Source organism: Rhea americana, unplaced genomic scaffold (genome assembly GCF_003343005.1).
Source record: "Rhea americana isolate MKP2758 unplaced genomic scaffold, rheAme1 scaffold_233, whole genome shotgun sequence".
In the NCBI taxonomy this organism is placed as follows: domain Eukaryota; kingdom Metazoa; phylum Chordata; class Aves; order Rheiformes; family Rheidae; genus Rhea; species Rhea americana.
In genome coordinates this window covers 220,617-244,976 of record NW_028186350.1, presented here as the reverse complement: position 1 = coordinate 244,976, position 24,360 = coordinate 220,617, and the positions used below count along the sequence as shown (strand labels likewise).

At 53.9% G+C, this 24,360-nt stretch overlaps 3 protein-coding genes across 5 annotated transcripts; 2 read left to right on the top strand and 1 right to left on the bottom strand.

Moving 5' to 3' along the window:
* The first annotated feature begins 4,141 nt into the window (after positions 1 to 4,141).
* ECHS1 (enoyl-CoA hydratase, short chain 1) lies at positions 4,142 to 7,544 on the top strand. Of its 2 annotated transcripts, none has more exons than XM_085306132.1 (8): positions 4,142 to 4,274; positions 5,121 to 5,318; positions 5,650 to 5,777; positions 5,944 to 6,043; positions 6,242 to 6,346; positions 6,461 to 6,580; positions 7,013 to 7,080; positions 7,164 to 7,544. In XM_085306132.1, the coding sequence occupies exons 1-8, from the start codon at positions 4,157 to 4,159 to the stop codon at positions 7,227 to 7,229; spliced, it is 903 nt and encodes a 300-aa protein (XP_085162258.1). In that variant the 5' UTR covers positions 4,142 to 4,156; the 3' UTR covers positions 7,230 to 7,544. The 2 variants fall into 2 exon arrangements, with proteins under 2 accessions (XP_085162258.1, XP_085162257.1); XM_085306131.1 differs by having other exon boundaries at positions 5,118 to 5,318.
* A 773-nt stretch (positions 7,545 to 8,317) lies between these two features.
* On the bottom strand, positions 8,318 to 10,577 carry PRAP1 (proline rich acidic protein 1). The gene is made up of 5 exons (XM_085306171.1): positions 10,540 to 10,577; positions 10,053 to 10,107; positions 9,595 to 9,653; positions 8,701 to 8,804; positions 8,318 to 8,609 (listed from the first exon to the last, which is right to left on the bottom strand). The coding sequence occupies exons 1-5, from the start codon at positions 10,575 to 10,577 to the stop codon at positions 8,428 to 8,430; spliced, it is 438 nt and encodes a 145-aa protein (XP_085162297.1). The 3' UTR covers positions 8,318 to 8,427.
* CALY (calcyon neuron specific vesicular protein) lies at positions 8,698 to 22,731 on the top strand. 2 transcript variants are annotated; one of them, XM_085306134.1, is made up of 5 exons: positions 8,698 to 8,948; positions 15,738 to 15,884; positions 17,453 to 17,572; positions 20,658 to 20,771; positions 21,584 to 22,731. In XM_085306134.1, exons 2-5 carry the CDS (start codon positions 15,753 to 15,755, stop codon positions 21,785 to 21,787), a joined length of 570 nt encoding a protein of 189 aa, XP_085162260.1. In that variant the 5' UTR covers positions 8,698 to 8,948; positions 15,738 to 15,752; the 3' UTR covers positions 21,788 to 22,731. The 2 variants fall into 2 exon arrangements, with proteins under 2 accessions (XP_085162260.1, XP_085162259.1); XM_085306133.1 differs by lacking the exon at positions 8,698 to 8,948 and adding an exon at positions 11,688 to 11,764.
* The last annotated feature ends 1,629 nt before the right edge of the window (positions 22,732 to 24,360 follow it).

The window sequence follows — 24,360 nt, the reverse complement described above, 5'->3', positions numbered from 1 at the left end:
CCCCAGACTGATGCAAGAGGATGAAGCACACATGATCACAGAGGGGGTAAGACTGTACTGTCATCAATGGGACCCCAGCTGCTTCTGTTGAGCACTACAGTGGCCATCCAGGAGGGCCTGAGCTTTGGTAAGAAAGGAAAGGAAGAGAGTGCTGTTTCCAGTCAGGTCAAAACCTCTTTGGAGACCATTTCCTCTCATTCCCCACCTAGGGGGGTGAGTTAATGCTCAGGTGCTGCAATTAGGAGACCCCAKGCCAACCTTGGGCCTCTAGGTAGAGACCTTCAGCCCTAAATGAAACCACTGTGACCCAAGTGCAGGGGTGTGGGGCTGCTAAAAAAGTGAGTGCCAGAGTCCTCTGAGGTCCTAGCTTCCTGCCTGTCCTTCCTCAGTCCACATCCAACTGCACATTCCTGCCCAGCTTTATTGCCATRTTGTCATCGTCAAAACATTTATAAACCCATGTACAAAGGAGTGGTACAGACAGAGTGCTTGAGGTGGCRGGGTTTGGCACGGCTGCAGACACACAGGGAGGCTGCAAAGGGGCACGAGGTGAGCCTGGGGCTTGCCATGGGGTCCTGCCCCAGGGCGGGGGCACCTCCCCCATTGTGGGGGATGGGCTGYGGGGGGAGAACAGCAAGTGCCAAGCTGGGACGTGGGCAATGCCGGCTCCACAGGTGGCCAGCGCCATGGTTTGAGCCACTCCTGGCCGGTGAACTGGCCCATCCCRCAGCCCTATGGGGCATCCTACCCTCACAATGTCCCAAAACAGAGACAGCYGGACCAGGCACGGTTAGGTCCCCCCAAACAGCTGTGAGGTTTTTGAGGGTTGGGGTCGAGCCGCCGGCTGTGCCAGGCAGGGTAAGGAGCAGGGCCCAGCATCAGAGGTGGAGGAAAGCAGCAAGTGGGCAGAGGCAGGACATGGCCCAGCCCGAAGAGTCCCAGGCCCGGGCAGCTGATGTCCACGAGCTGGCGGCGRCTGTCCAATTGGTGTCCCTGTACTCAGCACCGCTGTCTCCGTCGAGTTCCCCAGAGAGCCTTGCCCTGTGCAGGGTGGCTCCYGCTGCCACGCCAGCTGCGGCGCCTGCTGCGGCCGCCCCCATCACCCGCAGGGCCGCGCTGGCGGAGCCGTAGCGGGGGGCTGCCTTCACTCGCACACGGGAGGCCCCCCGGGCACTGCCGCGTGCTGCCCCCCGGGCGCCGCCGCGCCCGCCCTTTCCAGCCACCACGTCGCAGAAAGTAGCGGCCAGCAGCATCAGTGTCCAGCACGCCGCCGTCCTCCTCCTCATCCCGCCGTGGGGCTGGCCAGACCTGGGCACAAGGGAAACCCTAGGGTGCTCAGCTCATGTTGCAGGGCCTCCCCGCTGACTGCAGTCTGGGCACTCACTTCTGGACCGTGCGCCAGACACAGCCGACCAGTGCTGTACATACAACACCCTGTACACAGGTTGCAGGTGGCTCTATGCATTGGCTGTATGTATATGCACAAAGCCACCTGTGCTGGTTCAGTGTGCACACATGCACATGCCTGGGCTGCACTTGCACTCATCGCACTCTTTGCATATGTGCCTGTTCATGCATCACAGCAAGAGGTGCATGTGTAAACATGCTCGCATATACACACATATGCCCCATGCTGCATGTGTGCACATGTGTGCATGGGCCAGCATATAGATCGTGCATGTGTGCATGCACCTGTACATGAGTTGCATACATGTGCCAATGTATGGGGTGCAGGGAAAAAACTACATGCAACTGTGGGTGAACTGCACTCTTGCACACAGGCATGCTTGCACAAGCACGCACACCAGTATGTGCTGTGTGCAGGCACTCATGCACAAGTTGTAAGCACACCTACAGGCCTACATGTAACCATGCATGAGATGCAGGGACATACTCTTAAACATACCAACGTACAACATGCAGATGTGCGTACACATGTGCAAGGGTGGAGTATGCAGCCACCTCCTATATTCATGAGTGCACATGCAGACATACAGCCCTATATAAGGTTTGCATGTACCTATGCGTGAATTGTGTGCACACCAACAGATCTGCACTGCASATGCACACCTGCACAGGATTTGCACATGCAAAGAGAGTTTTCACAGGCTGTGGGCATTCCCCCAGCACAGGGATGCACACGTGCACAGTCACACACTCGTGTACTGCTGCACATCCATGCACAGGTGCATGCATGAGCATGCTTGCTTGGCTGCTTGTGTACTTGTGCATGCCTCGTGTGCCCACGTGCCTGTCTTTGGCTGCATGCACACCCCCCAACATTAGTGTGTGCACGTGTGTGTGCACCACACTAGTGCCCAGCTACCTGCATGCTCATGCGTGTGCCTGTGCATGCGCTGCACGCTCACATAGCCCCTGCGTGCCAAGGACATACACTCCCAACGGTAGGCAAGCTGCACGCTCGCGAACACACGTAGCGGGCGGTGCAGCCGCGCACCTGCGCATGGGCGCGCCCCGCGCAACGGTGCCCATCCGCCCGCGCTCGGTGGCGCACGGCCGCGCACGGCTGCACGCGGCGCGCGCCCCCTGCCCGGTGCACGCGCCCCCTTCCCCCCTCCGGTCCCGGCCGCACTGCTCACCGCGCCGGAGCCGCCGCTCCGCGCCGCTCCGCTCCCGGCCGCGGTCCCGCAGCCGCGCGCCGCCGCTCTGCGTGCGGCTGCGCGGGGGCACGTGACGGGGCGGGGGGCGCGCAGGGCGAGCTTCGGGGCTGCGCGCGTGTGCGTGTCCGTGGGCAGGGAGAGCTGCAGGGGTGTGGCTGTGTGCGTGTGTGCATGCAGCGTGAGCTGCAGAAGTGCAATGGGGCTGTGTGCATGGAGAGCTGCAGGTGTGCGTGTGTGTAGTGTGAGCTGCCGCRGTGCAACGGGGGTGCGTGTATGCAGGGTGAGCTGTAGGGATGCGATGGGTGCACATGTGCGTGCGTGCACACAGTGAGCTGCATAGGTATGATTGCGTGTGTGTGTGCGCATGTAGGGTGAGCTGCAAGGGAACCATTGGAGGGTGGGTGTGCACACATGTGCATGCAGGGGGTTTAGGGATGCATGACTGCATGCGCACAGTGGGCTGGATGTGTGGTCAGGAGTGCTTCAGACTTGTATGATTGTGTGTGCACCCATGCAAATGTGGGGGTGAGAGTGGGGTGGGCTGTGTGGGCGCATGAGTTGGGGGACACATAGGCATGTGAATACGTGCACACAGATGGGTCAGGGCCTCTGACTGCATTCACACCCCCCAAAAATGTGCATGCCTACCAGGAGATGTGTGTGCATGTGGGTTTGCACAGAGATGTACAGCCTATGGTGCCTGCACGTGTGCACGTGCGGGTGTGATGCAAGGACATGTGGCAACGTGCAGAGGCAGCTTCCTTGTGCAGGGGGGCCCCGGCCGCTGGGCAGGATGCGTGCCACCACGCACGGATATACATTATTTATAGGCTCCTGGAAGTGGGAAACGGAAAAACCCTTCCATCTCTCGGCACGTCTTCATCGGATCCCACCCTGTGTCGCAGCACTCATCCCTGTACAGCAGCTGCTCTGCTGTGCCAGGGATGCCGGGTGCAGCGTGGCTGCGCAAGCATTGACGTGAGCAGCTTTTAAACCCTTTAATCCCATTCTTAGCAGCAAAGGGGTTGTCATGTGCCCAGGACACCCTGGGGAGATTTGCCTTTTTACTACACTTAGGTCTAAGCCCCTGGGTGTGCGTGTTGGGCAGGCGCACCCAGGGCTGAGGGTGCCGCCTGCAGACAGTGTGGATGCATGTATCACATGCCTGCAGGTATGTGCACGCAGCAGCAGGGCTACGTTGCGTGTGTGTGTGTTTGCAAAATAGTGGTCACAGGGTCTGCTCCTGGAGCGCACCCCTAGAGCAGCTCCAGGCCCTGCGATCAAACCTAGCAGGCCTGAAGCATTTTGCTAGGTTATATTATGGGATGTCGCAACGGGCGTGTTGAGGACATTGTTGCCAGGCTGCATCTGGGATCTCAGCGGATGAGGATGTGAAGGGGAACCCTGCTGCAGCACCCCACAGAGCGACAGGGACAAGCCGCTGAYCCGCTGGCTCGGGAACGCGGGGCGGGGCGGGGAGGGGGCGGGGCCTCCTCGGCCAAGGGGCGCGGGGCGGGGCCGCTCCGCGTTCCGCCATGGCCGCCGCGCTGCGCGCGCTGCTCCGGCCCGCCGCCGCCGCGCGCTCCTGCCGCCGCGCGCTCCTGCTGCCGCCGCCGCCCCGCCGCTGCCCCGGGGCGCGGGCCTGCAGCGCCGGTGAGCGGGGGGCAGCGCGGCGGGCCCAGGGGGCGGGGTGGCGCCCTGTGCCGCTATCCCTGCAGCGGGCTCCCAGAACCACGCATAGGCCCCGTGCGCCGGAATTCCCGCGCGATGCACAGGCCCGGGCCCCGTGCACCACCGTGCCCGCACCATGCATTGGCCTGCACCGTGCACTGGGTTGGCGAGCACTATGCACGAGCCTGGCACTGTGCGCAGGGGTCCTAGCACCACGCTTGGAGGGCTGTGCATTGGCCTGGCACCATGTGTAAATATCCAAGCTCTGTGCACGGGCCTGGCACTGTGCACCAGGATCCGGCACCCAGCACGGGACGATCATCACGGCCAGGAACAGTCCCTGCAAGCAAAGGGTGTCAGACTGAAGCTGCTGGAGTTAAATCCTGCTCCCCGCTGATGACCTTTAGCAAAGTCCACTCTGAAGGTCGCCTTAAAATAGCGTGACGCAGCGCTGCAGCTTTAAATTTCAGACATGGAATCTTTGGGGAATCTTCAGTAGTCACCAAATTAACACTTGACTTTAGATCGACTGATACCTCACTTTATATTAGAAGATAACTTTATTAGGATAGTTTAATCTTAAATCAGTGTTGAATCTAATAATAACCTGATCTAGTTCATTATTGCCTGGTAAATCTGATGATCTTAAATGCTAGTATTTGATATTCAAATCAATAGTGGGAGGTTCACTTAGTTATCATGATAATCTGAAATTAGGAGAGATTAGAGCAGTTTATTGATCATATCCAGCCAGTGKCATAAGATGTGTTTATGCAGATCTTAAATCAGCCACTGATTTTACCTTTGGGTTCTCGCTGGCCACGGCAGGTGCCCCGTTCCAGTACATCGTGGTGCAGAAGAAGGGGGCAAAGCAGGACGTGGGCCTGATCCAGCTGAACCGGCCACAGGCCCTCAATGCCCTCTGCGATGGGCTCATGCGGGAGATGAGGCAGGCGCTGGATGCCTTYGAGGGCGACCCACAGGTGGGGGCCATCGTCATCACCGGCAGTGAGAAGGCCTTCGCAGGTAGCGTGACCRTGGGCTACTTCATCCTTGACACCCCGGCACCAGAGCGAAGCTTGGGGCAACCACTGAGGAGGGTTGGTTTTTCAGCCAACACGTTTCCTCACTTGTCCCGCTGCACCCAGCAGATCGTGCAGCGCCGTGGCCCCTGCTCTGGCAGCACAGAGGACATGCGATGCTCCATAGCATGTCCTCATCACCTCTCTGAGGTCCCATCTGAATTTTCTCTTAGGGATATGTATATATTTTTTGCATGCCTTCAGGGAATGCCCCATAGGGATTTTTCTTACTGCTGCAAACCACCGAGGGCRACTGATGGCATATCTCTTTGCAGCTGGTGCTGATATAAAGGAGATGCAGAACAAAACTTTCCAGCAGTGTTACAGTGGTGGCTTCCTCGCTGACTGGAACAGGGTAGCTACAGTTCGCAAACCAGTCATAGCAGCTGTGAATGGTTATGCGGTGAGTCTTACGGGGGCAGATCCCCAAAAAGGACCCCCATTGCATCCCCCCGTCCCAGTGGTGGGGTCAGCTCGGACACTTGTTGCAGCTGCTTTTGGCTTTGGCGTGCAGGGAATGTAGCATGTGTGGGCTCCTGGCTCCTAACCCCCGTCTCTCATCTCCCAAGCTTGGCGGTGGGTGCGAGCTGGCCATGATGTGTGATATCATTTACGCCGGGGAGAAGGCACARTTCGGACAGCCGGAAATCCTGCTGGGAACTATTCCAGGTAACCTCACGGAGGGCAAGCYGCTGCTGTGCGCTGCCCCATCTGCAAGGGGAAGAGGCACGCTGGGCCATGGATGAGCCATCCTGCTGATGAAAGTACAAATCAGCACCCGGCCACGTTGTCAAAACACTGTCAAACCTGGCTTGCATGGGCGACCTAGCCCAGGGTGGCTGATGGGTCTTCCCTGATTAACCACAGGAGCTGGTGGGACGCAAAGGCTGACCAGGGCTGTAGGGAAGTCACTCGCAATGGAAATGGTCCTCACCGGAGACAGGATCTCCGCACAGGAGGCGAAAGAAGCAGGTAAGAGCCCAGCCGTTCCCCCCTGAGTCCCTAGCCCAGAAGCTACTGGGTGTCCAGGAGATGCTGAGATGAGGGGAGCCATCTGCCCCAAAATTTCTCCCCTGTCCTTCCTAGGTCTTGTCAGCAAGATCTTCCCAGTGGAGAAGCTGCTAGAAGCAGCCATCAGCTGTGGGGAGAAGATTGCTGGCAATTCAAAGCTGGTGACAGCTATCGCGAAGGAGTCTGTCAATGCAGGTATGGGCTGGGCAGATTTGGGGATGCTGAGGGCTTTGAGTGCAATGACCGATGCGTGCTGTGGTGGATCCATGGAAAGTTTGGAAATACCCAACTTCCTAGGCTCATGAGCAGAGCCAGAGATGTTGGCATAAGTGCTGCAATGCACGCAAGCGTTGGATGGGTGGACTATCACCTACCATCCCAAAAGTGTATGGGAAGCACTGGTGTGCTTGAATGCGTCGGGGAGCTTCCCAGCCACAAGCCAAGGGCTTGAGCTTGTCCTGAGGCAGCTCTGGGCATGTCAGTGTTTGAAGTGTCACCCGTGACGGGCTCTTGCTTTGGGTCACTGAGACGTGATGCAGCCAGGAGGATGAAGGGGTTTGTGGTTGGGGCTTTTTCACCTGAGCTAGGTGTGCTCATTTTCCTCCTGACTTGTCTTCTGTTCCTCAGCCTTCGAGACCACGCTGGCAGAGGGGAACAGGACAGAGAAAAGACTCTTCTATGCCACATTTGCCACCGTGAGTATCTGGCTGGCCCCATGAGCAGGGTGTGGGTGGGAGCAGGACAGTCGCAGCACCTGAACTTCTCCTTCTCCTCACAGGACGACCGGAGGGAAGGAATGGCTGCATTTGTGGAGAAGCGGAAGGCAAACTTCACCAACAGCTGAGCTGTATGGGGCCCATGCGTACCTAAGGGCTCCGGGCCAGCACAGGACAGGGACAGATGTCCCTTTTATCCCCTCAGACACCAGCTGCCCAGCGGTCATAACAACACGCCTCTTTAACCAACCCACGTGCCTAATCAGGGGTGACTGCCACTTCCCAGAGCATCCCGGATGTGCCAGCCCTCTGAAAAGGAGCATAGCTCAGCGCTGTGCCACATGGAGGGGCTGTGGACCTGATTATGACTAATGCCTTCCCTTCAGTGAGATGATCTGAATCAGGGCTCAGCTTGTGATTGCTATTAAAAGGCTTTCCTGGCACTGCTGGGAGGTTGAGCTTCCTTGTGGGCAGATCGAATATGCCTGGCTCCCTTCAGTTGGGAGATCTGGAGGTTTGCCACTGACTGAACCCCTCACTGTACTGTTCTCCTATGGAGGCCAGGCAAGTACAGCCCCATCATGGTATAGACTCTTGAGTCCCTGCTGACGGGATATCCTCCAGCACCTTCCTGGCCCACTTGTGCCTGGCAGGAGTGCTCTTTATCTCTTGGCTGTTAGCAGGGTCTTCACAGCAACATACCCTTTGCTCATGGGATGAGTTTTTCCCAGGCACACTGGCCATTGCCCAGTCTGGTGTATGCCTCCTTGTTAAGTGCTAAGCCAAAGCCCAGTGTTGGTCTAACATCCATGCGATGAGTTTGCCTGCCTCAGCCCATCCTTCAGAGAGTTGGCAAGCAGGGGTGAGTGATCCCTCAACATAGGCTGAAGCGAGGCCAAGGTGATGGGCTGAGTGGCCACCAACCACTGCTGGGAGGAGAGCCCGTGGGCCCATCCCTTCCCCTCTGTGGTCCCTGCGGCAGGCTGGCACCCTTCCCACTCCATTGTCTGGGGGCTCACAGGTACAGCATGCTGCTCATGGCCGTGTGCAGGTGAGCCTGGGCAATCCCTGAGGATGGTGATCCCCCAAATTTTGGGACCGTCTTACAGAGGAATATCAATGCTGCTGGGATGAGGCATGGTGGTGCTGTGCCTAGACAGGTTTCTAGCAGAAATGAAGAGCCTGCTGAGATTGGGATCAGAGATGATGAGGTTTATTGAAGGGGTTTGGAGGCCAGGTGGGGAGATGAACTCTCCCTGAGGAAATCCAGGGCTGCAGTGAGAAATTGGGGCAGCTCAGACCCTCTTTTTATTTTCCAAGGTGGAGTCACATCTCCTCCTCTCGGCCATGGTAGATATGGTCCCAGTCTTCTTCTGGGCCATTCTGCACCTTGCGGGGCAGAGCTGGGCGCTGCACATGTTCCATATCTTCAATAGCATTGTCTTTGGGATGGTGGAGGTGATCACGGTCCTCCTCAGGTCCTTCTATGGCCTGGGCTCCAGGAGGACCTGGAGGAGAAAAAAGACCCATCATGGGTGTGGGGGGGAAGGGGTGCGCAGAGGGGGCCAGGCGCAGGGGCAGACACTCCATCACGCTTACCTCTCCAGGCTTGTGCATTACTGGAGAAGACCTTTATTCCTGGTTCAACATCTTCATTTATCTCACCCTCTTCTGGAGGCTCTACAGCTTTTATACCCAGGATGCTGGAATGAGGAAACAAAAATAGCCGACTGCTGTCGTCTCACTTCACTGATGGCTTGGTGCTCCTACCCTGGCCAGCTGCCGATGGAGCCAGCCCAGATCCGGCAAGCACCCAGCAATGAGTGCGCTGCAAACCTAACCCTCAGGTAGGGCACCAGAGAAAGCACATGAACTGATGCAGGTTAGCGGAAGGGGGGGTCCTTACCTGCAATGCTGTGTCCAGGTCTGACCCCAAGTCAGCAATTGCTAAGTGAGGCCCAGTGAGCTCATTGCAAGCTGTTACCAGTATCCATGCACCCCTTTTAACTGGTTTTGGCTGGCAAGGTAGGCTGTTAGGATTTAGACTAAGTTATCCAGCTGCCTAATTTTGCTGCTTATCCTCAGAACAGGCTGGATCTATACTAACTGATAAAACATCAGGGCTTGCTTTTCTTACGGACCTCACCATGGGAAAGACAGGTACAATGGCAGCAGCGTTTTTACAGTGTGCTGCAGGCACTGGACAAATAGCCATAACCTCAAGCTGAGAGAATTTGGGTGATTTATGGGGAAAACTTGAGCTGGGAGCCTCATATTTTCAGCAGACAAAGCAGTGAGAAAAATGTATTCCCCCTAAAATGCTTTGAGATTACATGCTGAGCTTGGTTTTTGTTTCTTGTTTTTTACAAACCACACCTTCCCCCAACTTCAAATTTGGGGTATCTTCCCCTTTAAAAGAGGTGGTGGTCCCCAATATGTCACCCAAAGGAGCAAGGAGAGGGGCTTGCCCGCCCTAGTTCCAACACCTCTTACATTTCCTTGATTGAATCCAGCCCGGTAGGCAGCTGCTTTCCCCTGGTGTTGCTCAGTGCCTGCAAGGAGAGAGGTGAGGAAAGGTGAGGTTGTGAGCCAGGGTCCTAGCCCTTATGCAGGGAAAGCTGTGCTTCCCTCTGTCAGCCAGACTCTGTCCAAAACTGTCTCCCCCTGAGGACAGCACAACACACGGTGCTGGTGGTGTGTTATACGCCAGACCTCCCCATGCTCCAATGCAGGGTCCTGGGGTTGGTGCCTAAGTCTGCCTTAGGAGAGACTTGTTTGGGATGAGATGTTTGGGAGAGCCTGGAGCCACTTATCACACCAGTTCCTTTAGAAGTCTTCGGGCTTCAAGCTCCAATGCCACCAGATGCAAGCAGGCCAGGTAGCTGACAGCCACAAGGCACTCGGACACAGGGCTGGGCAGCAGAAACGAGAGCAGCTTGGTGCAACCTTACCTGGGTGCCCCCAGGAACTTGCAGGAGGAGAGCTGCACCCACGAGGATGGTGAAGCTGTGGAGACGCAAGGGATTCGTTTTGGCAGAGGTCTGCAAAGCCACATCAGCAGTACCTGCACCCCCTGTCCCTGCTTGTACCCACTGTCCCTGAGGTGCCACGGCATGCCCATGGGCTATGCTTTCCCCCCAGGAGCCTACACTACACCACCAATGTTAGATCCCTCTTGGGCCTCCCTGTTCCCAGAGCCTGTGGCTGTGCGACGGGATGGGAGGTAGGGCCTAGAGGCCCCTGGTCCAGCCCTGGCCACCATATGGACATTGCGGCAATGACGCTCCGCTCCCTTGGACACGGCTGCCTCCAGGCTGCTGTGAGGTCCTGCTGGCACCTGCGTCCTGCTGAGCCGCCTGGGTGGCTGGGCCTGGTGCCCGGCAGGGGGGCCACGGGGACCTGTCTGAGCTCGCTCAGGGAAAGAGCCAAGGGCCTTACCGGTTCATGGCTGCACCGTCGGTGGACTCTGGCCCCATGTGGAGGCCGCCCGTGGGCAAAGGGCAGTGCCGGGGGGCAGGGCTGGCGGGGCAGCCACTGGTGGGACGTGGCTGCACTTCACCCACCGTGGGACGTCTCCAGGGCCATCAATCCTTCCTGTTGCTTTTCAAGAGGAAGATCAACGTTTATTGTAAATGATACTCCCCCAGCGAGCAGCCCATCTCTTTTACTTATGAGATGCCCCCATAAATATTTTATGAACTGCACTAACCGAAAAGGATAAATGCATTAACTTGAAAGCTTGAGGCCTTGATCAAAGCATGTGATATGCCTGTGACCACACTTCAAACACCACTCAAAACCCCAGGATACCTGCCCATAATATGTGTGGAGAAATCCCAGTTCCTGTTTACAGCCTGTTTTAATATTTATATTAAAAGCTTGCAGGCTTAATGGCTGTGATTTTGAGAAAATGATCTGACTTTCTGTTTGAGGGCGTTTTCTCTGTGAAAGGGAGCTGCCGACCAGGAATGCAATGCTTGGATGCACCCCTGCCCCCTGTAAAAGCCAAACAGTGGTTCAGATTTGGTGCAGGCACCTGGCTGCATTTTGCGCAGTRAAGAGCACTTCTTCCCGAGTTTAGAGCAATAGGTCAGTGATGCATTTTAATGCTGTTCCTGCAAACCTCTCATTAGTTCACAAACAAAATATGGGCTTCTTGCAGCTTATGCTTCTGCTTTTAATAGGCCCTAAAGAGGCATCACTTCTTGTGATGTCTTGTCCCACAGGTTTTTTTGGACGGTTAATTTGAGGCATTTCTTCTGGGGATATTTCACCACCTTGGGGGGGGCGCTTTCTGACAACCAGACGAATAACTTTGCCTCAGCGGGGCTGTTACAACGAGAAAACCCACCCACCACTGGCCATACCCGTCCCCGGTCCCATGTTTAAACCCTCGGCGGCGAAGCCAAGCGCGGCTCAGGGTTGTGCACGCGGCGCGTCACCGCGAACGCCGTTAACGGCCGCGGCGCGCGCGGACCCCCTCGGAGCGCGGCACGCGCGTTGGGCGGGGGGCGGGGCGCGCGTGCACCCGGCGCGTTACTGCGAATGCCGTAACGCCCGCGGCGCGCGCAGCCCCCTCAGAGCGCGGCGCGCGTGCGGCGTTGCCGGGCAACGAGGGCCGCGGCGCGGGGCGGGCGCAGCCCTGCAGGCAGCGCGGCGGCGGGTGAGTGCGGGCCGCTGCGCGCCCCGGGAGGGGGCTCGGCGGGAAGGGGACGCGGGGACGGCGGGGGGCTCTGACCCGCCGCCCGCCCAAGCTGTGCGAGACTCCTCACGGCGGCCGCTCCCCGCCCACTGCGGCACCGCCGGCCTCAGGGCGCCCTGGGCGCTGCGGAGCTGCCATCGGGGAGGGGCCCTTGGGGTCACAGCCGGGGAGGGGGGTGCATGGCCGCGATGGGCGAGAGAGGATCCAGCCAAAGGCCACTCACCCCGGGTGGGGAGAGAGGCTCTGAGGCTGCCTGCCAGGTAATTCAGCCCTCAAAGGACTCCAGCCTTCACTTTCTGCAGAAATAAAGCTCTCAACTCCAATCCTTGCTGGGGAAAGCAGGGTGTAGGCACCCTCTGCGCTGCCAGCAGACAGTGCTGCCATGGGGCTGGATGCTGTGGGGCTGGATAACGGTGAGTGGGCTGCGGGAAGGGACACTCCTGCGGGGCTGCAGGCCTACAGCGAAGCCCTGTGGGGCTGGAGAGCCCTCATCACCGTCAGGCAAACACATGTGCCAAAGCCCTTTCGGAGGAGGCACACTTACCCAGGTGGCTCCTCCTGGGGCTGGGTTCCTCTTTTTCACCTTCAAAATTGCATGGCGGGGTTATCTTGAACAGCACCTAGTTCAGTGTCAGCCAAAGCAAACCCACGTGAAAATGTCCTGGGCCGCTGGTGCAGCAATGCCAGCCTTTGCATCGCTTCATAAAAGCAGCCTTGGCAGGTTTGTTAGTAGGGTGGAAACTGAGACTGGCTTTCCACTTGTGACAGTCATGTGCCATTTGAAAGCTGTCCTGCAAAAGTAAGGGAACTAGAAAACACAGGGCACCTTAAACTCAGGTTTTAGGCAGGGGATCAAATATTATTGTCAGAGCTGAGATCTTCCACTCCAGTGCTAGATCCCAAACTGCCTGAAGTTCTCAATATTTTACCTAGTGTTGTGGAGCAATTTTAAGTTAAGTCACAGAAAAGTGCCTTTTAGCACTGAGCTTTGTTAAAATAAGGCATCCAGGATAAACTAAAGAGACCAGTTTTCTTTGCTTCTGGTCTGTCTTCCCCAATTTGAAGAGAGAGATCGTTGATCTCAGCATAAAGCAATCCTGGAGATTCCTGAGCAGGTCTATGTTTTTTGAGTGGTGCAGGGGATAGGAAGATGTACCCCAAAACGCTCACAGAGGAAAGGAGGTGGTGGTCTAGGTGCAAGGCTTGTCCCCACTATAAAAGCGCTGTACATGGTCTAAGTGGTCAGAACAATGCTGTAAGTGCTGTAACTGCAACAGTCAAAGATGGTAAGAAAGGCTGAGTTTGTAGAGGAAGGCAATGTCCAGTAGCTACTGATACAGGTAGAAGTATTAGATGAAGCTGAAGTGCACAAGTGTTTTCTCAGGAGCAGCAAAGCCAAAACTCCCGTCTCCCTTGGCTTTTCCACAGCTCTGCATGCTGCTGGTTTAAGCCCCAGTTTGACGAAGTATGGATGTATTCCTTTGTTTCGAAGTCTGCCGGTAGCTTTTCTGGTTGCAGAGCAAAACTTGAAAAATCATCAGATGCTGATGATCCCAGAGTGAGTCTGGCAGAGTAGGCTGGCCTGTGCTTTCCCACCATGGCTGTGTCAGGTGGGTGGTCTTTGCAGGAAGATATGCTGTACGTTCATTCCTGATCCTGTGCACCAAAAGCCCTGACAGGTTCCCATCTTCATTGGGGAGTCCCCAGAGGTTGTCCTGGCAGGCTTGCATCCCTCACAGCTCACTGCAGAGTCCTGATGTGTGCTGCATCCCTTGTCACCAGTCTCACAGCATGAATGTGGGCTGTGTGCCCACACTCAATTGCCTGGAGACGGAGCTGGTTTTCCCAGCATGTGTTTTTGTGGGAGTTGCTGAGGAGGAGATCCTGGTTTCAGTCATCTTCCTTCTCATTTGAGGAGACTCAGTAGGACATAGCATCTGTTGTGCTTATATTTACATGCTGTGATGATGGCTACTTGCTGTCTGCTGATGTCTAATGGTCTTAGCCTGCTCCACCTTGCTCTGCACCGTGCAGTTTAAGGGGATATTTTGCAGTCCTTGTAGACGGGCGTGAGATCCCTCACGGAGGTGAAAACATGTTGTGCAGAGTCAAGGAAGAGGAATAACCCCTAGCCTGGCATGGTCTCTGCTCCCTCTAACCCTTCTGGGTTACAGCATTGTCTGGGGAGCCAGATGGGGTTGCTGTGTGCCCATGCCAGCCTCGGAGAGCGATGAGAGAGATGAAATGGATGCTGCAGCCAAGCAAAGGTGAGGATATACTGCAAGCCAATGCAGTCGAGAATGCCTTCATCCTGGCTCTGCCCAGGTGGTGAACCTGTTGCGACTTCTCTACCCAGCAGCTTGGGGCTCTTAGCTCCCACCAGCAGGACTTGGGGAGCCCAGGCCATCTTTGGCCACACTAATAGCCAGATCCAAGCAGGGCACAGATGCTTTGGCCAGATATGCCTCCCACTCTGCAAGTTGGTTGTTTCCATTCTCTTATTCCAGTCTCATCCTTGAACAGTTTCCCATCATTACGTGGTCTCACATGGCTTTCCTGCAATAGAAACCTTCTATGCAGATGATAATGAATGAATCTAAAGCTTTCAGTCACCAAACCATATACTGATCTGTTTTATCACTAGGAGATAAGCTTTGAAAGTGTATTTTTTACAACACTAGGGCAGTCTAAATTCTTCTCCATTGTCTCCTGCACAAGACAAAGCTTCTTGTTTGGCTTGTGAATGATCTTTCATTACATAGGGAGAAATACCACAAAAGAAACCTCTGGTCCATGTGTCCAGGTAGGTTTTACTTGTCGTTTCCTCTGCCTTTACCATGGGAAGGTTATCGATGCACGGGCATGCATGCTGTTGGCATGCAGCTCCATGCCAATGAACACGTACACAAGCTGCAGCTTTTGAACCTGCAGTTTCTGTGAGGAAAAGCTGCTCCCTGAAAAGTCAGCGAAGAGGATTGTGGTTCTTTGCAGAGTAAGTCCCTTGTGAGATTTAATCCCAGCCTGGGAAAGGACTTTTTCATCTGGTAGAAGTGTTGAATCTTGGGACGAGGATTGTCCTCTGCTTTGACCCTCAGGTACAGCAGCTTGCCTTTGAATGAGGCAGAATATCTGAGAGGAGATGAGGGGACTTATAAAATTTATTTAAGAGGGGCTTATAAAACTGACTGTCTTTTTCTTTAGCTTGATAACTTATTCTTTTCTCTAACTGGATGTTTTTCCTCTTCTTTCCCCCCCCCCCATAAAATCTTTGCAGCAAGCCACAGCTCTGACTGTTCTAGGGAAAGATCTATAGGACTCTCAGGATTTAAACTTGTCTTCTCCCCATAGCAGTGCACCATTAGACAGCACCCTGTGGCCATGCAGTGATGGGAATGGGTACGTTAAGCACTGCCTTTTGTGGAGGAGACTACCTGCAGGACCGGATGGAGGCAAGGTCCCAACACCAGCTCCAGAGTGTGAAAGCTCAGGGACCTGACTGTTGTTTAGGGACGTCCAATAGGGACAGGCCAGGAGCATGACACTTAGATGTATGGAGAAGGAAGTTAGGTACTCCAAAACCCCCACAGAGGAAAGGAGGAGGAGGTCTAGGTGCAAGGCTTGCCCTCGCTATAGACTGTCCCCACTGCAGGCACCCTGCTGTAGTTTATCATTGAAGGTGAAGCTGGAGCATTTCAGTTCAGCCCAGGAACTATGTCTTTCTCTGGTCTAGTTCAGAGTGTGCAGGTCTGAACTCTGGGCAAGTAGCTGAGGGTTTGTGCAGTGTTTTTCCACCTGGCACCCCAGCATTAGTCGTGAAGGGCTGTCTTCTGAGCTGGGCCAAGCCACAAGCGCACCAGACCTCAGGAAGCCTGTTGGGTCTTGATGCAGTTGCAAGGATCAGAGCTGGTGAGCCATGTCGCTCTTTCTCTCACAGCGCCAGAACTGGACCATGGTGAAGCTGGGGGCCAGCATCTCTGAGAAGCCTGAAAAGGAACAGCACGGAGGTGGTGATGACTTTGATAATATTCCCTTGATAACCCCGCTGGATGCCAGCCAACTGCAGCAGCCCTTCCCAGACAAGGTAGACACAAGCTGTGCCCTGTGATGGCTAGTGTGCTTTATCAGTGTTAGCTTTGCTTGGTCACAGGGTGGTGAGGTGGCTTCTTCCTTCCAGCTCCTGCTAGACCATGCTGATACAGACATGCTTAGGTCATGTCTTGCACTGCTTTGCAGTCTTGTGCAGTACACAAGAATCTCTCCTGGGCTGACAGGAAAAAGAGAACTAGTTTTCATCTATTAAAGATCCCTATTCTCAAGGGAGTGTGAATATTGTTTTCTAGATTCGCTTGGAAATGAATGCATGTGTGTGCATGCACATTTGTATGTATGTGCATGCCGTGTATTTATGTGCTGCTCTATGTCTTCATGTGTATGCTTTTTGCTGCGTACATTTACATATACTGTGTGTGTGGTGTACCTATCTGATGCATATGTGTGCTTTACGTGTGTGCAGGCAGGTGTGGTACACATCTGCTATGCATGTGCGTGGCAAGTGTCATGCATGATTGTGTGCACGTATGTGCCACATAGAGGTGCAGGTCTTTACTGTGCACRTGTATTATGCCAGTGTGTGCATGCGTGTGCTGTACTCATCCTGTGCACACTTTAGTGCTGCATTTGTTGTACCTGTACATGTGCTTTGTGTTCGTTTGCAGGTGGATGCATGCCTGTGTATGTGTGTGCAGGGTGTGGCATTAGTGAGAGAGACTTCACCGATTCCCTAGGGTAAAGCCGGGTCTCTGAAGCAATTTGACCTATCTGCACCACTGAGGTCAGAATCACTCTGTAGCTCTCTCCACTTGCAGGTTTGCAGGCATATGGGGAAGTGCCAGGCAGTTTCCTTGATGCCCTCTCAGTGAGGGAGCAGAGTTGAGACTAGCGATTTCTTGCTGCTGCAGGCAGCACTGAGGTTTGGTCCTCCCTTCAGAGCAATTCCCTTCTGCTAAGCAGATGTGTTGCTGCTCAGTCTAAGTCAGTGTGTGCAAGACAAAGCAGTGCTTCTACCTGGACCATCTGCAGGCTGCTGACATGGGCTGGGAGCAATGACCTGATACTTGGGAGGACACACTGGTCAGGGGAACAGGGGATCCTATGCAGTCAGCATACCCAGACTAGATAGGTTTCATCTCTCTAGTGCCATAGCCTCTTCTGTCTAAAGTGAAGAGTCGGGACACACAGCCTGCTTTTCAGTTCCCTTTGCGCAAAGGCCATAGTCCGCATACTGCTGTTGTAACCACTGTCCAGATCTCCACAGGCACCTCTGTCTCCCCTATCACTCTAATAAATTTTCACAGGCAGTCCTACTTCCTGCAGGTTGCAATTTTGCAGCCTCTGCACTGTGCACTGTTACTGCAGCCCTGCCTGAAGCTGGGGTCAGACATACTCTGCAGTTTTGAGGGTGCAGTGTGGATTGCAGAGGACAGGATCAGTGCACATTAGAACAGTGCTGGAAATTTGTCACTTGGCCCCCAGGTTCATCCCCAGAGGATGTAAGGCTCGGCACATCTGACAAGTGCATGTCATTTTATGGGTCATTGCTGGATAACTCTACCTTTCCTGCCTGGCAGTCACTAGTTTTTCCTTTTTCAGATGATTGTCAAGACCCGGACAGAATATAAGCTTCAGCAGCAGCAGCGGAGGAAGTTATACATCCCAGGGATTAAAAAGCTGAATGTAAACCTCTATGATGAAGTATCAGAAAAAGTCAAGGTAATTCATATCCCTCTCTGCACCCACAAGTGCTTCCTCCACAGCACTGGCAGTTGTTCATGGGTGCTGGAAAATAAGCTACTGAGCTACAATGGGGAAAGCGTCTACACTACATGCCAGGAAAGAGATATTTCTGGGCACATGCATGTATCTTGACAGGCAGGTGGATATTTCAGCCCCAGGTTGGGCAGGGAGGGCAGCTGCAGCTGCAAGATGTCCTTTTGAAGAGGCAAGGAGGCTTACTGGCTCTGCAGGGAGGAGGACATCCTGGGAAGGGTGTGCGAGACCAGTCAGAGGCAGAGGGTGCAGGGGCAGAATGTGCTCCCACGATGCCAATCTGGGAGGATGGCAGTGCAGAGGGAGATCCTGGGCAGCACTGCACTCTGTGCAGCGGAGTCTACTCTGCTCTGTGCCCTTTTTGGCCGTTAGGCTCTTGGTGTAATTGATCCAGGGAGTGCAGTCAGGACTGCTGGCCAGACATTTGTGGAGTGAGATTTTTCTCTGCTTCCTAATATCTTCCAGATGAGCTGCTCTTTCTGTGCTGGCTCCCTCGGCAGCCTCTGCCCTCTTGATAGGGGAGGTGCAGGCGCCAGCATCCTGTCAGCCCTGATCAGTGCAGCCTGGGTAAATGATAGGACCGATTAGCCCGGAGTCCTCCCTTCTCTGCTCATTTTTTCATGTCTGATGCATCTTTACACCCTGATCCATTCAGAGCAAARCCCTTTCAGCTCTGCCTTGGCAGAACTGCCACCTCTTGAGTTTTTTCCACCTCTACTTTTTGCTTGCACACGTGGTTTGTTTTCCCTATTTTCAGCATCCCTGGGGCATGTGCCCTGTCCTATCCATTCACCCACCAAGCATGAGTTATGGACAAATCCCTTTTGCCAAGGTTGCTGCCTACTGTGAATTTACTCTCACAACCAGGCTCAGGGTAGTGGCACCTCTTGTTGGGGGTCTCTGGTCTGACCCCAGCTCACAGCAGAACCAACATCACAGCTACAACAGGTTGCTCAGGGCTTTATCCAGATGAGTCTGGGCAATCCTTGAAGTTGGAGATTCCCCCTCACCTGGGGCCATGTCCTAGAGGGCAACACTCACATGGGGAAGGATGGTTTCCTTATGGCCAGCCAAGACTGTGAACAGAGTCTGGCCCAGTTGTCTTTGTAACCCCTTTGGGCAGCAAAAGATGCAGTTGGATTCCCCTTTGCCTTCTTCCCTCCCCCCTGAACAAGCCCAGCTTCCACAGCCTGTCCTTGTATGCCCTGACTTCCAGCCCCATCGTCCCTGTGGCTCTGCACTGGACTCATTCCAGTTTTTAGATGTCTTTCTTGTAATGGGGACCCCAAACAGGACACAATATTTAGATGTGGCCTCAACTGAGCTGTGCTCCCTTAATCAGTCCCAGCCTGTCCCTCTGCACGGGGCTGCTCTATCCCAGGACAAGGCTTTGCATTTCTCCTTGCTAAACTTGATGAGGTTCCCACTGGTTAACTCCCCCACACACACACCCATGGCAGAGTCCCTCTGGAAGGCCTCCCTACACTTTGAGACCTCTTTGTGCCTGTGAACATGGCCTGGTGACTCTCCAGCCTTTCTAGCTGTTGGAGGAACAGTAATTGTGGCAAAACTGGAATGTTAGAGGAACAGCAGCTGTGGCAAAGTAGAAACAGTGAGGAAGACATATCTGGGCAGGGGGCTCCAGTGACTGGAGTCCCCATGTAGGCTCCTGGCTGACAGAGCCAGCAGTATTTACTGCTCTCCTGGGATTTTATTTGGGAAAGACTGACATTTCCTGTGCATGGTGCAAGCAGATCTGAATTGCCTGCAGCTGCCAGCAGCACCTGGGTAAAGCAGTGAAGCTTGACTGCAGGATTCAGGCAGGATCTTCCTTAGGTTGCTCAGGCCAGAGCCTAGGGGATTACAAAGCACCTCAGCAAGGAGTGATGCCAGGATGCCAGCAGTGGAGAGGCCTGGCTGGGACTTTGCCACCCAGCTCGGCAGAGTGGGACCATAGGCTTCCACTGCTCCAAGTTAGGCTGAGCCTGCACATTTTGTGGCACCAGAAATAGCTGCTGTACCACTTGCATTTCATAGCCCAAGTCATGATCAAAATGACAGCCTCAGCTTACAGAGACAGCCCAGGGAGGGCAGGCAAAGAGCTCTTTCCAAGGCTACTGTTCTCCTGATGTCCCCTGGATGCAGCCTGAGCCCAGCAACTTGCAAGTTGCTAGCCTCCCTGCATTGTTGGCAGTGAAGAGAGAAGCCAGGTCCAGGAAACACATTGCTGTATACTGAGGCAGTGTTACCTGTCCCTTTTATAAAGACCAGCATGGCAGCCTCCTGTTCCTGACCTGCTCCTCCGGAAAGGGAGGTAGCCTCAGAGGGCTCCCTCTGCTTTGAACTCCTCTTGTCAAGCCAACACTGAGCTGCTGACCAACATGTGACCAGGGATGCTCACATCACAGCCCTTTCAGCCACCTCAGTTTGTGTTAAGCCATATGCTGCTGCAATGATATGACCCTGTCCCCACCAAGGGCAAGATGACACTTGGGCATCTGGAGCCTCATTTTGCTTAGGGACCAGCCCATGGATTAACTCCACCTTGGGGTGCTCTACCTGCACCTGAAGTAATGCTGCCAAAGAATGCTCCAATCCCTCCTGGTCTTCACATCAGTTTGAGCAAGGGATGGGAAATGTTGTCCGTTTTCCTGCCCCAACCGTCAGGCCTGGAACATCCATATCAACACGATTCAGACAGCAGTGAGGATGGCTTAGCTTTGTGGAATAGAATATGCTCTCATGTCCCCTGTGTGTGCTGCCACTCACATAGGCAGAAGAGACTGAGCAAAAGGTAGATGAGCCTAGTAAGGTACATAGTGATCACCGCTGCCAAGAGATAAGAGTTCTGAGCCAGGTGTATTTTTGGATATGTGAGGTAAGAAATGACTTGAGCCAGACGGGGTAGCATGCAGAAGGGATAGGCCAGAGCTCACGTGCTGCGCTTGCAGCTGAATTGATTCCCCCCATCTCCTCCTGTCTTATGACTAACTGTACTCCTGGACTCCCTTCCTTTCTGTCCCCACAGCTGACGGGGCTCATTCTCGTCACAATGACATTCCTCGCCTGCCTTCTCATGCTCGTCATGTACAAGGCCTTGTGGTATGATCAACTGAGCTGCCCTGAGGGCTTCGTGTTCAAGGTAAGGTGGGCGTATGGTCCTGGGGGCTGATGAACTCTTTCCGACACATTCATCTTAATAATGCCATTCCAATCCCAGTCTCTTAGCTTGGAGGGCTTCAGACTGCTTCTTTCAGGGCTGCTGCAGCTTCTGCACAGGCAGCTCCAAACCCAGTCCTKTCTCCTGAATGACGTTGTCAAGGCTGTGACATAAGCATGACAGAGAGCTGGACCTAGCCTTACTAGGTCAAATGCCATGCCACCTTCCCCCTTCCTTGGGACATCTCTAACCATGGAGAATGAGTTGGAGGCCCCAGCAAATACCCCATCTGCACAGACCCCCTTGAGGAGGAGTGATGGGAGAATGATTGGCCTTACACTTCTTCCTGCAGGCACCACAAACTGCCCCAAGCCCATAGCTGAACTGGGGAGGGAGTACTTGGCCTGTCGAGGGTGGGCAGACACAGCCTGGAGAGGAATGTGGACCCTCAGTGGCCTTAAGATGCTGCTCACTCCTCCACTGGGACTAGAGGAGAGGTGGCTTTCTGAGGAAGACCTGGAGTCTCACCAAGGGTAGCCAGGTATTACCTGGCCTTGCTGAGTGTGCAGGGGCAGAGATGTCCTTGCTGTTGGGGATACTGCTGGCTTGGAGGTGGGAACCAGCCTGGTTGCTGCATGGATGTTCCCAGAGCCATCACAGGAGAACACGAAGGCTGAGCTGGGCCTCAAGGCACCCACAAAGTGCTCATGCCAGGGCCACTTGGGTGCAATGTGGCTGCAGATGTTTGGGCTCTTCCTAGCTGCCTCTTCCTGCTTTCATCTTCTGCTCCTCAGCACAAGCACTGCAGCCCAGCAGTCCTGGAGATGTACTACTCGGAGCAGGAGGCAGGACCTCAGGGCAGTCTCTACATGGCCATCAACCACTTTAGCCAAGGCAAGAAGAGCATCCCGGATCTGCCATCCCCATGGATGCCAGCGGTTGGTGCTCTGAAGGAGGCTGAGAATGTCAAAGAAGTGGCAGGAGGCCATCAGGAGTAGGACAGGGATCCGGTGCACATGCCAGCTGTTGCTCCAGGGGACATAACTCTGTCAACGCCAGTCCTATTTCCAAAACCAAGCAAGCAAAAGACAGTCCTGAGTTGGCATAGGGCTGGAACGAAGGGTTTATTGTGTCCTGCAGGATCTCTTTGTTCCCCACCCTTCTCCCATCAGTTGGAACAATGTTGTCCAAGCAATTACTGCCTACATTTTCCCTGTCTGTGTCTGTAGCTGCCAGAAGGCAGGATCACACCATAGAAACCCTCTGCTGCTCGTGGTTTTCAGCTTCTCCATGGACTATTTGAATGGGCTGAATTGTGACCCTCCCTTGCCAAGTGCCCAGGCTGGCTGTATCTGACAACCACTTCCAGCTGTGAGCACCAGGAGGGATGTTAATTCTTCAAAAACATTACTCCAATTTTGGTTCTTCTCTTTTGGGCATTGCAGCTACTGGTTGTCAATGGGGAGATGCAAATTCTAGGAAGGCCAGGGGAACAGCAACCCTTTACAGCTGAGCCTGTTGATGCTGCTATCTAGTGACAGCAGACATTAATGTGCCCTGTATTTTACTTCAAGAGCTTTAGAAATCTCATTTAGATTTATTTGAAAAAGCCATTGTGAATTGCAAGGCTAAAATTGATTCCATTTACTTCCAGTGCTTCTGGCTAGGGTCCTGTCTTTTTTTATTTGATACCTTAAAGTGTGTGTGCTATGGTTGGTATGCAGTCATGCTCCCTACTCCTGGCTACTCCTGGCTAGACCCTGTGTTTGCTCCTCTGCATTTCAGCTGCTGCGGTGATGCAATGGTGCTTTTCCCTAACCATGTATTTCTCTAGAAATTGTGATCCTTGCCTCAAGGTGAGCTCTGGTGGGTTTTTTGAAGAGCCAAAATGAATGTGATGATGGGCAGCTTTTCTGTAAGCAACAATAAATGTGTGCTCTTGTCCCAACTCATTTGTCTTTCTGCTAGGTGTATTCCCTTGACCTGTATTGCAGTTAGCACTACCAGCTTCTTCCAGCAGAGCATGTCTGCTCGCTGATCTCAGCCTCTGCAGGAGCACAGTGCAGCTGCTGATCCTGTCCACCTTCAGGACCAGGGCACTTTGGCTCTTGCTCGAGACCTTACTATATCTGCTGTGGTCCCACAACCGTGTGTTCCGTGGTGAGTTGTGGCAGCTTGGATGCACACAGATGTGCTCGGTTCCTGGCATCACCATGGTGGTATGCTTCAGGACCTTGCTCTGTTGAGGAGGGATTGTGCCTGCACAGCAAATGAGGAAGCAGAGACAGAGGAGATGACATGATCTCTTGGGAAAAGCCTCAGTGCCCTCTGTGAACTCTCACTATCCCCTTGGACCTGTGTGCTGGTACCTGGAGTGCCTTTTTGCCTTGCCCAAAGAAGACATGTGTTGCTGCATATGCACAGATTTGGGGTCCCTTTCCCAGGTATTTGCATGTTTACTGCCCATGGGAATGGGCCCGTGAAAAACTCTTTCAGAGCTGGGTCTGTGGGCTACAGGATGACCTCTCACCATGGCTTTGGAGAGGAGGGGGACAAAGGGACCATGCCGTCACACTAGCATAGCACAGAGCACTGTGCCCATACTGCACAGTAAGGGGCAGTGTCCTGTAGTGCTTGGCAAAGCTGCATGCCAACTCAGCTTTCCCAGAGCCACCAAGCCCTGCACATAGAGGAATTGCTTAGGGAAACCTCAAGGCACCTTGGAAAAAAAATTACTGAGTATTCAGAAATGGCTGCAATAAATTCAGAAAGGCATTTCAAAGGCTCAGTATCTTTTCTCCCAACAGCTCCCTGGCCTGGACTGCTGAAGTTTTCCAATTCCTCGGAAGCTGTTTCCCTGCACACCAGATAGTACATGAGCATCTCTTTCTGAGTGGTGAGGTCCCGCTCAACACTCCCTCACACTCTTACCTGTTACAGTGGCCTGTATGGATTTAGTAACACACAAAAAAACCAATCTTTTACTTTATCCTCTAGCTCGTCTGAAGATACCAGCATGCTACTGGCAGCATCTGTACAAACACTGCCTTTCAGCTTGCAGAGAGAAAGTCTCCTCGAAAGCAACAGGTTTCTGTGGCTTGTAAATATTTCTTGTGGCAGTGGAACTGCAGTTTTTTTGTCTGCCGGTGGAGGGGGCAGGGAGGGAGGTTAACGGTCATTGCTGTTCCTGGCTTTTGTTAATAGAAAGAGAAAAAAAAAGGTAGAAGAGCTCTATCAAGCTAATATTCATGGAGAGTAATGCAAATAAAAGATTTCAGACAAATGCTGTTCAGAAAATTCAGGGACAAGTTTAAGTGCAGCAATGGGGGAGCGATAAACTAAAGCTCCCTCTAGGATCCTCCATGCATGGGTAAGCAAAAGAAGCCTGGAGATTGCTTATAAAACTGTGTGAGTGGAGGGGAGTATGCAAACAAGAGTGTCTGCGTTGGCTACCAAAGGAACCCCATCCTTGATCACTTTGAAATTTCCCACCAGTGTAACAGGGCTTATGTCTTGCCATCCCAGGACACAGAAACTGGTGGCCCTGTGCCAGAGGCTGTGGTGAGCAATG

Bases quoted from the DNA above. Each gene is read 5' to 3' on its own strand.
- PRAP1 (XM_085306171.1), bottom strand. From the start codon at position 10,577: ATGGGGCCAGAGTCCACCGACGGTGCAGCCATGAACCG. The intron at 10,108-10,539 runs GTAAGGCCCTTG...GCGTCTCCACAG, and splicing joins GACGGTGCAGCCATGAACCG to CTTCACCATCCTCGTGGGTG. The intron at 8,610-8,700 runs GTAAGCGTGATG...TTTCTCCTCCAG, and splicing joins TAATGCACAAGCCTGGAGAG to GTCCTCCTGGAGCCCAGGCC.
- CALY (XM_085306134.1), top strand. From the start codon at position 15,753: ATGGTGAAGCTGGGGGCCAGCATCTCTGAGAAGCCTGAAAAGGAACAG. The intron at 15,885-17,452 runs GTAGACACAAGC...TTCCTTTTTCAG, and splicing joins AGCAGCCCTTCCCAGACAAG to ATGATTGTCAAGACCCGGAC. The intron at 20,772-21,583 runs GTAAGGTGGGCG...TCTGCTCCTCAG, and splicing joins CTGAGGGCTTCGTGTTCAAG to CACAAGCACTGCAGCCCAGC.